The sequence below is a fragment of the Coregonus lavaretus genome, assembly GCF_964263955.1.
Source record: "Coregonus lavaretus genome assembly, chromosome: 6".
Classification (NCBI taxonomy): Eukaryota; Metazoa; Chordata; class Actinopteri; order Salmoniformes; family Salmonidae; genus Coregonus; species Coregonus lavaretus.
Genome location: NC_139993.1, coordinates 5246610 through 5263590, shown reverse-complemented (window position 1 = coordinate 5263590; position 16981 = coordinate 5246610). Strand labels below are relative to the sequence as shown.

Genomic DNA, 16981 nt, shown 5'->3' with positions numbered 1-16981 from the left:
CATGACTTTGGCTTGTCTATGGTTAAAGGTCTAGAAAGCCTCAGTATAAAGAGATAGAGCTTAATTGATAACCAATGATACTTGCCAACTAGCAGTCCCCTATCTGAGTTTAGACATGAATAGAATCCTACTGGTCTGGAAGTACAGATACGTTTACGTTAACTGGAGCCAGGGCAGGAGATAAAATAAGTCCAGTCACACACTGTCCTGTCCAATTGGATCTCAGGCAAACATTTAAAAGTAATCCAAGAAGTAATCATCTCGTTTTTCAAAAGTATCCGTAATCTGATTACGATATTGCTGGTAACGTAACAGATTTGTTTGTTTTGTAATCAGATGATATGTAATCAGATTACATGTACGTGATTACATGTAATCAGTTAATGCCCCACCCTGCTTAAGGGGGTATAAAGAGGTTGCTGGTTCTTGAGCAAAAAAATACATTGACTCCTTTCTGTTTTCTCAATGACATTCAAGTCAGCATTGAAAAAAATTGCCAGTTTAAGTTTGTTCCACCTGAGCGAGTCTGACCACAAGTCAGACTACTATGATGACACACCAAATGCGTTTGTATCCTTTTTGTCTTCTAATGCCTCTTAAGGGGAAAGTCATTACTGAGTTAGGGTAATCCAAAAGTTACGTTACTTTTAAAATTTTGGACAGGTAACTAGTAACTTTAACGGATTACATTTAGAAAGTAACTTACCCAACCCTGCCCTTAAGAAATTGGTACAAAGGTAAGAGTGTTATAGATCATATTATAAACTGGGTGGTTCGAGCCCTGAATGCTGATTGGCTGAAAGCCGTGGTATATCAGACCGTATACCATGGGTATGACAAAACTTTACTTTTTACTGTTCTAATTTTAATAGCAATAAGGCACCTCTGGGGTTTGTGATATATGGCCAAGATACCACGGCTAAGGCCTGTGTCCTAGCACTCTGCGTTGCGTTGTGCATGAGAACAGCCCTTACCCGTGGTATATTGGCCATATACCACACCCCCTCTGGCCTTATTGCTTAAGTAAAACAGTTTATTTTCTTATAATAAATTCATCCGATAAGGTACAATATGTCTGGCAGTAGGTATCTCAGTAGTAGTGTTAAACAAAATCGTAACAAAGGGCTTAAGTTCACAGTAGTTCAACAGCTTTGAAGGGCAGACTGTGATTTACAACAGTGTAAATTGTTGTAACGAATGAGCACAGTGGAATATCCTACCCTCAAGAAACGGGCTCTCCTGAGCACAGAAGCAGGGGTGCCCCACTCCATGTTGCCCCATAGTAGCTCAGTTGGTAGAGCATGGCGCTTGCAACGCCAGGGTTGTGGGTTCGATTCCCACGGGGGGCCAGTATGCACTCACTTAACTGTAAGTCGCTCTTTAGTGTCTGCTAAATGACTAAAATGTTTTTTTTTTTTTTATGTAGTACCTGCAGAGGCCCAGACACTGGGGGCCAAAGGTTAGCTCCTGCCTACTGCACCCTAAGCATGCTGAGCAGTGTCTATGACTACACACACGGCCCAGAAAGAGAACATTCCAAAACAGCAAAGCCCCAGCAGCTCACACATCCTGAGGAAACAACAGTCACTTCCTGGCAAATTAAGCCAAGTCGAGGGCTCTGCTCACTGTGATAACCAGCGGCCTGGCGGCCCACTCTGTGGCTGAGGTAGAGCACCTCCCCTGTCCTCTCCCTCCTCCCCTCCCACCACTATCCCCCAGTCAGTCTTCAGCCTCCTGAGCTCCAGTCGCATCAGCCCAGGACAGACACCACCGATGTGGGATCCCCAGCAGCACTCACTCAGGATGGGCACCCGACTACTACTGCTCACCTTCATACTCCTCTCCACCTGTAATGAAGCTTGATGATAATCTACCTTTGGGAGGGTTTTGGATTGTGTGGGGAAATAAGGAAGTATGGATTTTCTTTATGTTCATGTACTGTGTGTTTTTTTTCCCTCCTGTTCCATCCAGGCCAGGTGGCGGAATCACAGGCATGTAAGTATTAAAGTGTTCTGTTCTTGAGGAGATTCTTAAAATGGGATTGTCAAGAGTGCAGTGGGTACAGTTATCAAAACAATGGAACTCTGAGTGTATTTCAGGTTTTTCTTTTGTATCTATTCAGCTATTGTTTTGTTTCTCCTGTCTGTGAAAGTTGGTGTATTCGTAGATAGTGTGCATTGGGATGTTCCTGCTTATCTACAGCTTTCTAACACTATGGGCCTGTTTTACTAAGACATATCTCATACTGAGAGGTGACTGATATACCCTAATCGTAGTATTAACACAGGTTCAACTGTATTGACGCACTGGAAATACCATAACAGGGAATCCTATGAGAATGGTGCCTGGATCTTGTTGTCTTATCAGTGTTTTCACTGTTTTGGAGTCCGAGACAGTGGAAAAGTTGTGGAGGAAGGCTTTGGGAACTAATTTGTTAGCAGTGTCACACGCCTTCTCCTGCTGTTAGGACAGGGAAAAAAGCCAGGCACTGGGGAGAGGAATGAGGCCAGCTAGCCAGTGGTAGAGATGGACACCTTATCCTGACCATACCGAGATGAGCAATTCTGTACTTGGAAAAGCAGAATACCCCTATTCTAAGCAGGAAAGTTTACTTATTGGCTTTGCCAAGAATGGTCAGTGGTCACACACCCTTTCCATGGGGGTCCGCTATGGCTCGTGCACTGGTTGGCACTGCTCACTACCCTCTGCCCCCCTATCAGTGGTTTTCCCCTTGGTCGCGCCGGGCCCTGCTGAGTGACGTTGGGTGGGGACGGCGGTGGCTAAAATAGCGATGGGTCTGTTTGCCTGTTTAACAAAATGCTTTTCCTTCCTCTGGCTGGCGGGGGTCTGTTTACTGGGACGTCCCCCTCGGGACGGGAACACCCCAGACTGGGGGTCTCAACCTGACAGAACTGCCCGCTCCGCACTATAATAATAATATGCCATTTAGCAGACGCTTTTATCTAAAGCGACTTACAGTCATGCATGCATACACTAGACCCCACTGGGAGGCCCCTTTATCTAGAGAAGCACTCTGTGGCGGACAAACGTGGGAAAACAGTTCACTATCAGCAGACACTGAATCAAAATACTTTGTGTGTTGTTTTTGTTGAGGGTCTGTGTTTATGTCCAATTCATTGGTGTGAGTGATTCCATCTCCTGAGTATCTTGGAGCTTGAAGATGACTAGCTATATACAGTGAGGGGAAAAAAAGTATTTGATCCCCTGCTGATTTTGTACGTTTTCCCACTGACAAAGACATGATCAGTCTATAACAGTGAGAGACAGAATAACAACAAAAAAATCCAGAAAAACACGTCAGAAATGTTATAAATTGATTTGCATTTTAATGAGGGAAATAAGTATTTGACCCCCTCTCAATCTCCTGAGTGGCGCAGTGGTCTAAGGCACTGCATCGCAGTGCTAACTGTGCCACTAGAGATCCTGGTTCGAATCCAGGCTCTGTCGCAGCCGGCCGCGACCGGGAGACTCATGGGCGGTGCACAATTGGCCCAGCGTCGTCCAGGGTAGGGGAGGGAATGGCCGGCAGGGATGTAGCTCAGTTGATAGAGCATGGCGTTTGCAACGCCAGGGTTGTGGATTCGATTCCCACGGGGGGCCAGTATAAAAAAATAAATATGTATTCACTAACTGTAAGTCGCTCTGGATAAGAGCGTCTGCTAAATGACTAAAATGTAATGTAATGTAAATCAATCAGAAAGATTTCTGGCTCCCAGGTGTCTTTTATACAGCTAACGAGCTGAGATTAGGAGCACACTTTTAAAGGGAGTGCTCCTAATCTCAGCTTGTTACCTGTATAAAAGACACCTGTCCACAGAAACAATCAATCAATTAGATTCCAAACTCTCCACCATGGCCAAGACCAAAGAGCTCTCCAAGGATGTCAGGGACAAGTTTGTAGACCTACACAAGGCTGGAATGGGCTACAAGACCATCGCCAAGCAGCTTGGTGAGAAGGTGACAACAGTTGGTGCGATTATTCGCAAATGGAAGAAACACAAAAGAACTGTCAATCTCCCTCGGCCGGGGGCTCCATGCAAGATCTCACCTCGTGGAGTTGCAATGATCATGAGAACGGTGAGGAATCAGCCCAGAACTACACGGAAGGGTCTTGTCAATGATCTCAAGGCAGATGGGACCATAGTCACCAAGAAAACAATTGGTAACACACTACGGCGTGAAGGACTGAAATCCTGCAGCGCCCGCAAGGTCCCCCTGCTCAAGAAAGCACATATACAGGCCCGTCTGAAGTTTGCCAATCAACATCTGAATGATTCAGAGGAGAACTGGGTGAAAGTGTTGTGGTCAGATGAGACCAAAATTTAGCTCTTTGCCATCAACTCAACTCGCTGTGTTTGGAGGAGGAAGAATGGTGCCTATGACCCCAAGAACACCATCCCCACCATCAAACATGGAGGTGGAAACATTATGCTTTGGGGGTTTTTTCTGCTAAGGAGACAGGACAACTTCACCGCATCAAAGGGACGATGGACAGGGCCATGTACCGTCAAATCTTGGGTGAGAACCTCCTTCCCTCAGCCAGGGCATTGAAAATGGGTCGTGGATTCCAGCATGACAATGACCCAAAACACACGGCCAAGGCAACAAAGGAGTGGCTCAAGAAGAAGCACATTAAGGTCCTGGAGTGGCCTAGCCAGTCTCCAGACCTTAATCCCATAGAAAATCTGTGGAGGCAGCTGAAGGTTCGAGTTGCCAAACGTCAGGTGGGACAAAATCCCTCCTGAGATGTGTGCAAACCTGGTGGCCAACTACAAGAAACGTCTGACCTCTGATTGCCAACAAGGGTTTTGCCACCAAGTACTAAGTCATGTTTTGCAGAGGGGTCAAATACTTATTTCCCTCATTTGAAATGCAAATCAATTTTTAAAGTTTTTTACATGCATTTTTCTGGATTTTTTTGTTGTTATTCTGTCTCACTGTTCAAATAAACCTACCATTAAAATTATAGACTGATCATGTCTTTGTCAGTGGGCAAACGTACAAAATCAGCAGGGGATCAAATACTTTTTTCCCTCAGTGTAGAACTATGTTTTATTGCACTATTCTCTTACTATGGAGATGTATTTCTTGCCTCAGTGAGCAGATTCATGCCACTACCAAGTGTATGAATTCACTAGATAATGTGCTTTGGTACAAGATCACACAGGCTTGTTTTATAGGACTTTTTTTATACAGAATATTTGATCAGTCAGAGCATTGACGTTGAGTTCTTTCTTCAGTGTTCACCATCCGACATGTCACCCTGACTCTCGAGCCCAGCAAAACCGTCTCCCGGGGTACCAACGTGACGGTACGCTGCCAGGCCTTAGTCAGCAGCTCTGGGTTCCTGAACCGTGAATACACCATCTACAAGGACAACACCGTGGTTTACACTAAAAACACCACCACCACCGAGGACCTACTCTACTCTCTGCGCATGGCCAGAGTGGCCAACACTGGGAAGTACAAATGCAAGGTGAACATACAGGGCAAGGAGCTAAGCAGCAACTCTGAGAAACTGACTGTGACAGGTTAGTACTCCTCTCCATTATAGACTGAAAAGCTCGCAAGTTAAGCATTTCACTGTACTGTTTTACACCTGCTGTATCCTGCACATGTCACAATAAAAATAATGGTACCCTGTGTGAATGTAGTCTCCTGTAACTCTGTGCCTATGGCATGTGTTTTATCTGTGCATGTCTGCGTGCCTTCACTCATACTCGTGTCCATCCAGGCCTGCAGACGCCAGTCCTCAGCATCGACAAGCGTGTGTTCAGCGAGGGAGAGGAGGTGACCGTTTGGTGTACGGCCCCTGAGGAGTCCGGCGCTATTGTCTTCTACTTCTATGAGGACTCCAAGGACCTCCATGAGCAGATGGTCAACACCAACCATGTGTGTTAATATTGAGTGTGCTTGCTAAGGTTTTTTACCCCACTACAACTTATTTCCCAAACATACAGCTCCAGTCAAAAGTTTGGACACACCTACTCATTCAACAGGATTTTCTTTATTTTTACTATTTTCTACCTTGTAGAATAATAGTGAAGACCTCAACACTATGAAATAACACATATGGAATCATGAAGTAACAAAAAAGTGTTAAACAAATCAAAATAAATGTTAGATTATTCAATGTAGCCAGCCTTTGCCTTGATGACAGCTTTGCACACTCTTGGCATTCTCTCAACCAGCTTCACTTGGAATGCTTTTCCAACAGTCTTGAAGGAGTTCCCACATATGCTGAGCACTTGTTGGGTGCTTTTCCTTCACTCTGCGGTCCAACTCATAATATAATATGCCATTTAGCAGATGCTTTTATCCAAAGCGACTTACAGTCATGTGTGCATACATTTTTACGTATGGGTGGTCCCGGGGAACGAACCCACTACCCTGGCGTTACAAGCGCCATGCTCTACCAATTGAGCTACAGAGGACCTAAACCATCTCAATTGGGTTGAAGTCGGGTGATTGTGGAGGCCAGGTTATCTGATGCAGCACTCCATCACTCTCCTTCTTGGTCAAATAGCCCTTACACAGCCTGGAGGTGTGTTGGGTAATTGTCCTGATGAAAAACAAATGATAGTCCCACTAAGCCCAAACCAGATGGGATGGCGTGTCGCTGCAGAATGCTCCGGTAGCCATGCTGGTTAAGTGTGCCTTGAATTCTAAATAAATCACAGACAGTGTCTCCAGCAAAGCACCATCACACCTCATCCTCCATGCTTCACAATGGGAACCACACATGCGGAGATCATCCATTCACCTACTCTGCATCTCACAAAGACACGGCGGTTGGAACCAAAAATCTCAAATTTGGACTCATCAGACCAAAGGACAGATTTCCACCGGTCTAATGTCCATTACTCGTGTTTCTCTTCTTGTTATTGGTGTCCTTTAGTAGTGGTTTCTTTGCAGCAATTCGACTATGAAGGCCTGATTCACGCAGTCTCCTCTGAACAGTTGATGTTGAGATGTGTCTGTTACTTGAACTCTGTGAAGCATTTATTTGGGCTGCAATTTCTGAGGCTGGTAACTCTAATGAACTTATCCTCTGCAGCAGAGGTAACTCTGGGTCTTCCTTTCCTGTGGCGGTCCTCGTGAGAGCCATTTTCATCATAGCGCTTGATGGTTTTTGCGACTTTCAAAGTTCTTGACATTTTCCGTATTGACTGACCTCATGTCTTAAAGTAATGATGGACTGTCATTTCTCTTTGCTTATTTGAGCTGTTCTTGCCATAATATGGACTTGGTCTTTTACCAAATAGGGATATCTTCTGTATACCCTCCCCAACACAACTAATTGGCACAAACGTATTAAGAAGGAAATCAATTCCACAAATTAACTTTTAAGAAGGCACACCCGTTAATTGAAATGCATTCCAGGTGACTACCTCATGAAGCTGGTTGAGAGAATGCCAAGAGTGTGCAAAGCTGTCATCAAGGCAAAGGGTGGCTACTTTGAGGAATCTCATATAAAATATATTTTGATTTGTTTAACACTTTTTTAGATACTACATGATTCCATGTGTTATTTCATAGTTTTGATGTCTTCACTATTATTCTACAATGTAGAAAATAGTAAAAATAAAGAAAAACCTTTCAAGTAGCAAGCACACACATTTACTTTAGGAAATGTCCTTTTCTAGTTAACATTGTTATATTATTATGACCAACCAGGTGGAGACTAGGCTGCGGTTCAACAACGCTGGCGACCGCAAGCTACACTGTGACTACAGGGTCATACTGCTGCCAGACTCGGTACGATCCAATGCCAGCAACAATGTGGCGGTCACTGTAAAAGGTGGGTGGAGCCCAAAACAGAACATGGTGGTGAACATCTAGTGCCGGTTTCCAAGTCACAGGATAAGCCTAGTCTTGGACTGAAACACACTTTCAGTGGAGATTCTCATTCGAAATATATTTTTTGTCCAGGACCACATTTAATCTGTGTCTGGGAAACTGGCCCCTACTGTTCTCAATCTCAATGAATCTCTAATCATTTTAACCATGTCCTAAACTTCATAGAACGTGTCTGGGAAAAGTCTCTCAGTTTCAACCTTAAGCTTCCAGACCAATTTTCCTCTTTTTGTACTCCAGAGCTGTTCATCACACCTGTAATCTCTGTCCGACCACACGGATCAAAGATCATCGAAGGGGACAATCTGGACATCTCCTGTAGTGTCAGTGGTAACCTACAGAACAGCTCTGGGCTCAAAGTCTACCTGAGCAAGGGACTGAATCTGCTGAGTACTGGTCAGAGTAAAGCCAACCACAGCATGAGAGCCCTGGCCGAGCACTCTGGGGAGTTTGAATGCAGTTTGGAGATGGGAAATGTAGTCAAGCGAGCAACGAAAAACGTGACGATTACAGGTGAGTGAATGGATTTATAACTAATCTGAAATGTAGAATGTGGTGTTAGCTGTTGAAAAAAGCTTATCAAAAAGCTATTATCTGCTCTATCAGTTTATAACCAAGCTAGGGTAAAAAATTCTGGTGCTCTTTTCCTCAAATTCCTAGGTTTTCCAAAAATCCTGGTTGGAAGATTCCTGGAATCAGGAGGGAATAAACAGGAAATCCAGAATCCTCCAACCAGGATTTCTGAAAAACCTGGCCATTTTGGGAAAGTGCCTGAAATTTTCTAACCCTATTCACAGCTATTACCTTTTTTTGTTATCAACCTATGACGCTTATCAATGTTGATCACAACATTTCTCGTGAATGTTCTTACATGTACTCAGCCTCCAAGAGTGTTGAGTAATCAATGTTTTACCCAACAGAACTGTTTTCCCAGCCAGTCCTGACCATATATCCGACAGAGGTGTTTGAAAGGGAGAAACTCACGTTAACCTGCAAGAGTGCCAACTACTCCTCTGACAGAATCAGCGCTCAGGATGTGAAATACTCCATTTACATAGACAATTACAACCTGACGCCAGGCAGCTTCAATGGGATATATGTTGTCCCTGTGGGGTTACGGAACCTGAGTGGGAATTACTCATGTAAAGCAGATGCCAAGTTGATCTCCAAGTACAGTGCAAAGCTGCCTGTCCAAGCAAAAGGTATGACTACTGCACATAAGGCTTTTAAGTTAGTCAATCTCACTTGTCTTTGAATAAATGAATTTAGTTAATCGCCAGCAGCATACCACTCTGCATTCCACTGCTGGTTTGCTTCTGAAGCTAAGCAGGGTTGGTCCTGGTCGGTACCTGGATGGGATACCAGATGCTGCTGGAAGTGGTGTTAGAGGGATGGTAGGAGGCATTCTTTCCTCTGGTCAAAAAAAAATATCCCAATGCCACAGGGCAGTGATTGGGGACATTGCCCTGTGTAGGATGCAGTCTTTCAGATGGGATGTTAAACAGGTGTCCTAACTCTCTGTGGTCACTAAAGGTCCCATGGCACTTAACGTAAGTGTAGGGGTGTTTACTCCAGTGTCCTAGCTAAATTCCCAATCTGACCCTCATACCATCATGGCCACCTAATCATCCCCAGCTTCCAATTGGCTCATTCATCTCCCCTCCTGTCCCATGTAACTATTCCCCAGGTCGTTGCTGTAAATGAGAATGTGTTCTCAGTCAGCTTACCTGGTAAAATAAGGATATTCATAAGGATATGCTGATAACCTGTATGGATAAAGTATCTCTCACAACAATATGATATTAAAGGGGAACTCCAATCAAGAATGACAATTTGGGAAATTGTTTTAAATTTCAACCTTGACTCAGATACAATCTTTGAGTTGAAGTTTAGTCATACGTGTAGCTGCTTAGTAATGTTGATGATGTGATTGGAAGGTAACCTCTCCACATTAACAGTCCATTTTGTAATTTCAGTCACGTTCTATTCTTTCCCCAGTTCTGGTCAGTAAACCGGATATAACGGCCAATGGCAGAGTGATCGTGGGAAAGCCCTTCCAGGTGCGCTGTCACTCAGACCGAGGCAGCCTACCCATCAAGTACACCTTGTGGAAGAAGTATTCTGAGGTTAACTCAACCACCGTGCAGCAGCCACATCACCAGGCCGTCTTCCCTATCACCATCCAGCACTACAGCGACATACAGGATTATAAATGCGAGGCGCAGAACAACCCCAAAGTTGACGCGTTGGTCAGCAACAAACTCAACACCACAGTCATAGGTGAGCCTGTTAAAGTATGGAATGGTATACAACACTGAGCACATTCATGCTTCGTTGGATTGTAGCATTATTGGACACTTATTATTTAATAATCAGAAATGCCTTGAAGTATCATTACACCACCAACCTCCACACCACCTGACACTAGCCACTCCCTCTCCCAGTTCCTCTGTCCAATCCAGGACTCACCGTCCTCCCAGACCTGTCGGAGGTCGCAGAGGGAGATGAGATGTACCTGATCTGTGGGGTGGAAGGTTCCCCGCCCGTCACCTTTAAGTGGTACCGAAGGGGCAACGTCCAGCCCCTGTTCACCACCACCTCAACCCAATCCAGCGCGTCCCACCAGATCAAGGGAGTGGGCAATGAGCACAGTGGCATCTACTACTGCGAGGCCATCAACTACGCTAACATGGTCCAGAGCCAGCTAGTCACTGTAGATGGTGAGAGTTATGCACACACACGTACAGTGATATGCATCACAATAGGTTGAGAGACAGGCAAACACCACACAGTGGGAGTCCACACACTCCACCATAGAGACATTACATTTCTTTACTACTCTTACTGAATGCAGCAGTCTAGCTTCATTTGCTTTCACAGTACCACTTGTGGAAACACTAAAGACCCTCTGCTTTGGACCAGTAGCGACAGTTTTGTTCTTCTCATGACACTCTTCAGGGGCTGCTTCAGTGACAACTGACAAGTTTGGGTCTTCAATCTTTATCTGATCCCTCCACCCCAGTGCCTGCCAGCAAGCCTATTAATAAACCCCAATGAGCTCCTCTGCTGTGGCGTTGATTAGCATGAGCCACGCTAAATACCCTGCCGCTAAGCTAACCTTGGCCCGTAGCCACTCTGACATCAATCAATCAATCAATTGTATTTTATATAGCCCTTCTTACATCAGCTAATATCTCGAAGTGCTGTACAGAAACCCAGCCTAAAACCCCAAACAGCTAGTAATGCAGGTGTAGAAGCACGTGACATCTATGTCCTGTGGTGTGGTTAGCGCCGACGGCTAACGCGAGAGCACAAAGTCAATCCGGATACTAGTGGTGACGCGCTAGGCTCCCATGGAACGTGGCTAGCACTCATTAGCCAGAGCAATTAGACCCAGCCTGTTTCAGTCCCCATATTGGCACTACAGCAGCCACAGTGGCAAGGCAGAGGATCGGGGGTTGAGGAGGAGAGGGGAAATGAAGGGAACACTTAAGTTCAGACCCCAAGAGGAGGAAGCAGATGGACGTTTGACGCTGAACTTTAAGATTGACTTTTTCTCTCTCCCTCTTTCAACCATCATCCTCTGTCCTCATCTCCACCCACCCTAACTTTCTTTTAACCTTTACCCTTTGCCTCTCACAAACACCCTGCCTACCTCCCCCCTCTCCCTGCATCTCTCTCCCGACCTCTCCCACTCTCCCTTTTCCTCCCTTCCTCTCTCTCTCTCCCTCTCTCTCTACAGTGAAGATGGCAATGTGGAAGAAAGGTTTGATCGTGGCCTGCTGTCTGCTGGTGGTGGCTGTCCTGGTCCTCGCCTGCGTGCTGCGTTACAATTCCAAGAGAGGTAGAGAGACCTACAGTCCCCCAGCAACACAGGCCTTTGCTGGTGTCTGACTATGTATGAACAACCTCTTCTCTCTCTCCTCCCCTTCTCTTTATTGTATAGGTAAAAGAGAGAACGCAGCTGAACTGTCAGTGTGAGTTGGCTTGCCTATTTGCTTTGCTCTGAATACAACACACAAGTAGTTTTCTGTGATAGTGGCTATCTAGGTTGATAGCATTAGCTGGCGCCAATGGTTTTTGGTGAATGCTTAGCACTATGTTGACACATACAGCACACCCAAATGGGCCTTAAAGGGATAGTTTACTCCAAAATGAAAAGTTTGTCAGATGTTTTCAGATCTTGAAAGTGGTCTATTGACGAGATTCATCCATGTTCCATGGTATATGTTATGTAGATCCGGCCATATGCCTCAATCCCAAATAAATGTGAACAATAAGCACCATTTCATTTTAGGTGTGATCTGAAAACATTTAACAACCTTTGATTTTATAATGAATTAACTATCCCTTTAATAAGCTTTAAGGGTCCTAGAATTAAGAAATTATCTCTCGTTGTGTCACTGCCAACGTTGACTTTATTTTCACAATTTCTCAGAAAGCCTTCGAGCCCTAAATCAGATGACTCTCTAACAGTGAGTCTTACCCACAGCACTATGGAGGTTTATAACCCTCCCAAAGGTAGCCTGTTTTCCTACTCTCTCCTCTGTGTTCCGTCTTGACCTATCGTCATGCTTCAAACCATAACAGACATTTAACTGCCTGCGTCTGTCTCACGCCCCATTCGTGTGTTCCATTTCATGCTAGCTGTTAGCATGCTAGCTGCTTGTAGCATGTTGTTGTCAGAAGTTGTCATCCTAATGTCAGTCCATACCATGACACCTGTACTGTGTGCATGTAGGGGTCTCTGAGGTGACCTTAGGTGACTTTGTTTTCTTAACTCTCTGCATCTCCTCTGCTCATATTTTCCTGTTAGAGGAACAAAAATGCATTGTCTTATCGTCCAGCTGTAGACATCCTGTGTAACTTGGAATGCATGAGAGAGGACATGGCAGAGAAGCTTGCAGTGTGTGTGTTTAGACAGGAAAAGTAGCTTAGTTCCTTATATACAAATCGATGCAGGTCTTAACAATTGATGTTTTACTCCAGCAAACATGCCTCATTAGATGTGCAGATTATGCAGTGGTTTGCAAGATGTAGCTAGCTACAGGGTAGCTGTGTTCAGTAGTGATTGTGTTGGGTGTTGAGTATTTGTTGAGAGTGGCCATATCATCTTATTACAGACGCAGTGCCAACCTTTGACGGCATGGAGGGGAGAGCGACCAATGGGACGCGAGATAGTGTGGCATCACTTCCTGCTGACATCAGCAACAGGAGCAGCTACAGTCTCCCAGCAACAGTGTAGAGAAACCCCACAGAGGGAGGGACTTTTTTGGTTTGAACCAAAAAATAACAAACATTTTGCACCACTTGGTTGAATAAAGGGGTATATGGGACGAAAACCAAGGAAAACAACATTTGGAACAGTGGCTCAAACAAACAAAATTCCCACAGACTTTTTAGAGAGGGAAGAATGGCCAAAATGTCTTCCTTTGAGAAAGATTGTCTTCTTTGTTATGTGTTGTAGATGTCATTTCAAAGGGTACAGGTGTAGTGGACACAAGATGGCCGACACCAAGGGGCTTGTTGCCAACATCAGTCCCAGTGACAGACAGTTGAACTGGCCCCATTGCTCCCTCTCCTCTCCTGCTGCTGTCTGGAAGAGCTGTACTTTCCTGTCATTATCAACATACTGTCTTTGTCCTGTGTTCTCACCTCACTGTGTCTGTCTGTCTGTCTGTCTGTCTGTCTGACTGCATGTCTATCGAATTGTCTGTTTGTCCAAAAACAATGTGTGCATGTCTAAATGCATAGATCTGATGCTGTATATACACTAGACGATCATCAATAGAAATGTGTGTATGTATATTTGGGTTGGTTAATTGATTGATTTTGAAGAAGCACTTCTAGAATAAAAAGTTGGTTTTATTTAGCAATGTGTCAATACCGTGCATTTTCTTTTCATAGATACCAATGAATTTATATAATGCTGTGTAGCTGCACTGAGTGTACTAAACATTAGTGACACCTGCTATTTCCATGACATAGACTGACCAGGTGAATCCAGGTGAAAGCTATGATCCCTTATTGATGTCACTTGTTAAATCCACTTCAATCAGTGTAGATGAAGGGGAGGAGACAGGTTAAAGAAGGATTTTTAAGCCTTGAGACAATTGAGACATGGATTGTGTATGTGTGCCATTCAGAGGGTGAATGGGCAAGACAAAAGATTTGAGTGCCTTTGAACGGGGTATGGTAGTAGGTGCCAGGCACACCGGTTTGTCAAGAAATGCAATGCTGCTGGGTTTTTCACGTGCAATAGTTTTCCGTGTGTATCAAGAATGGTCCACTACCCAAAGGACATCCAGCAAACTTGACGATTATGGGAAGCATTTGAGTCAACTTGGACCGCAAATCCCTGTGGAACACTTTAGACACCTTGTAGAGTCCATGCCCCGACCAATTGAGGCTGTTCTGAGGGCAAAAGGGGGTATATCTCAATATTAGGAAGCTGTTCTTAATGTTTTGTACATTCAGTGTATATTAGCCAATATATGTATGCCATATTAGATGCTTTATCAACCATCTTAATATGTTGGCTAAAGTACTTTAAGACGCAACACCCCTAAAGGAGTGTACTAGCTAAGGTTGCCTTGCTGGAATACTGAAACAATAGCGTCTGTGTGGAATTTCCTGTGTTGGCACCATCCATTTATAAAAGGGGGTTTGTTAAATAGTGGACTTTGGGGCAGACTGTTTGTTTCAGGCCAGTCGAGTTTGAATGCAGGCAGCAGGTGGAGGAAATTAATCACTTAGGCCCAGTCTGAGGTTCGATAGAATCTGGGATTGCATTAACGAATGGGAAGTTGTAATGGGAAGTTGTTTTTGCAGGGAGCTATTGTGTTCCTGTTGTTTACCAAACAGTAGCCAGTGTGCATAAGGCACCGGAACAGCTCTGTGGAAATCAACATGGAGTCCTGATATCCACTCCTCCTTTGTTACAGTATGTTCTCTTACGGCTCTAATCAATTCAATAAAAAATGTAAAGTGGGGGAATTCACTATTTTAAATTCTTTCAAGCGTTGGAATAATATTTAACTTGTGAAACAATAGACATAACTGTCTACTAAATGTTTTACCTCGCCTCTGAACTTTCCGGTTGGCGGTTTTAATTTAATAGGGCCCTAAGTCTCAATCTCCTGTTACCCCTAACAGTCATTTGACTTCACTGGGCAGTAACTTCACTGGGAATCTTGGATCATTAGATCTCCTAGCTTGTGTCGGGGAGCATTGCTTTATGTCTGTGTGTATCTGTGTGTTTGTGTCTTGCAGTGGGAGTGGACGCTGCTGTAAGTGTCTGGAGCGAGAGGCCGGTAGACACAGGTGAGACCAACTGACTACATCTATAGAGGGTTCATAAAGACTGTTATAACCTAAGTTGCTTATAGATTTCAAGCTGTGTTGTCTAAAGTCTGCCTCTGTCTTCTTGGGCTGTTTTGTGTGATGGAATGTATGTGTATCTTGTCCTGGTGCAGGCAGTGATGTGGAGAGCAGTGCAGCGTCTAATAATGAGCCTGATGTGGAGTACACTGAAGTGGTGCACCGCCAGCCTGTGGACCCTGCCAGAGGTCACACTCTCTCTCTCTCTCTCTCTCACACACACACACACACACACACACACACACACACCAGTTTTTCACTCCGGCTACCTCCCTCCCTTATTCCCTTTATCTAGCTCTCCTTTTCTACAACAGCTCTCCCTCTCATCGCCCTTTCTCTACCTCTTCCCTCCCTCATTCTCTCCCTTTACTCATATCAAATCATCATGAGGGTTTGCTTTGCTGACATTATTTCAGCTGATAAGACAGCGCCATTTCCTGGGGGGGGGGGTCTAATTGGCCACAATTAAAGTGTCTCCACAGTAACCGTTGGTGATAACCATGGTGATCAGGCTTCAAGAAACATCTCCTGGCGAATAAACAGGAAGGGCTGAACTAATTGCCAGGCTACTCTTTACGATACCAACCCCATCCATTAGTATACACTGTTGGCCCCCATGGGTTTGCTATGGCAGATGGTTGGGCATATCCTTAAGCAGGGGCGCAACTTTGGTTTTAGAAGTGGGGGGGGACATTATACATATATATAGTACCAGTCAAAGGTTTGGACACACCTACTCATTCCAGGGTTTTTCTTTATTTTTACTATTTTCTACATTGTAGAATAATGCATTTGAGCCAATCAGTTGTGATGTGAAAAGGTAGGGGGTGTATACAGAAGATAGCCCTATTTGGTAAAAGACCAAGTCCATATTATGGCAAGAACAGCTCAAATAAGCAAAGAGAAATGACAGTCCACCATTACTTTAAGACATGACGGTCAGTCAATACGGAAAATGTCAAGAACTTTGAAAGTTTCTTCAAGTACAGTCGCAAAAACCATCAAGCGCTATGATGAAACTGGCTCTCATGAGGACCACCACAGGAATGGAAGACCCAGAGTTACCTCTGCTGCAGAGGATAAATTCGTTAGTTACCCGCCTCAGAAATTGCAGCCCAAATAAATGCTTCACAGAGTTCAAGTCACAGACACATCTCAACATCAACTGTTCAGAGGAGACTGCGTGAATCAGGCCTTCATGGTCGAATTGCTGCGAAGAAACCATTACTAAAGGACACCAATAATAAGAAGAAACCTGCTTGGGCCAAGAAACACAAGCAATGGACATTAGACTGTTGGAAATTTGTCCTTTGGTCTGGAGTCAAAATTTGAGAGTTTTGGTTCCAACCGCTGTGTCTTTTGGAGACGCGGTGTGGGTGAACGGATGATCTCTGCATGTGTAGTTCCCACCGTAAATCATGGATGAGGAGGTGTTATGGTGTGGGGGTGCTTTGCTGGTGACACTGTCTGTGATTTATTTAGAATTCAAGGCACACTTAACCAGCATAGCTATCACCGCATTCTGCAGCGATACGCCATCCCATCAGGTTTGGGCTTAGTCGGACTATCATTTGTTTTTCAACAGGACAATGACCCAACACACCTCCAGGCTGTGTAAGGGCTATTTTACTAAGTAAGAGAGTGATGGAGTGCTGCATCAGATTACCTGGCTTCCACAATCCCCCGACCTCAACCCAATTGAGATTGTTCGGATGGCAGAGTG

At 44.6% G+C, this 16981-nt stretch overlaps 1 protein-coding gene across 1 annotated transcript in view; it reads left to right on the top strand.

Moving 5' to 3' along the window:
- The first annotated feature begins 1745 nt into the window (after window positions 1-1745).
- The window catches only part of LOC311130873 (platelet endothelial cell adhesion molecule-like), a 20293-nt gene continuing 5057 nt past the window's right edge, over window positions 1746-16981 (top strand). Inside the window, exons 1-14 of the mRNA XM_084163680.1 lie at window positions 1746-1849; window positions 1972-1995; window positions 5262-5552; window positions 5756-5913; window positions 7699-7822; window positions 8119-8391; window positions 8799-9080; window positions 9877-10158; window positions 10323-10598; window positions 11621-11722; window positions 11825-11855; window positions 12317-12399; window positions 15151-15201; window positions 15354-15446. Of these exons, the coding sequence (XP_084019806.1) occupies window positions 1774-1849; window positions 1972-1995; window positions 5262-5552; window positions 5756-5913; window positions 7699-7822; window positions 8119-8391; window positions 8799-9080; window positions 9877-10158; window positions 10323-10598; window positions 11621-11722; window positions 11825-11855; window positions 12317-12399; window positions 15151-15201; window positions 15354-15446 (2146 nt within the window). The 5' untranslated portion in view covers window positions 1746-1773. The remainder of the gene's footprint in view (window positions 1850-1971; window positions 1996-5261; window positions 5553-5755; window positions 5914-7698; window positions 7823-8118; window positions 8392-8798; window positions 9081-9876; window positions 10159-10322; window positions 10599-11620; window positions 11723-11824; window positions 11856-12316; window positions 12400-15150; window positions 15202-15353; window positions 15447-16981) is intronic.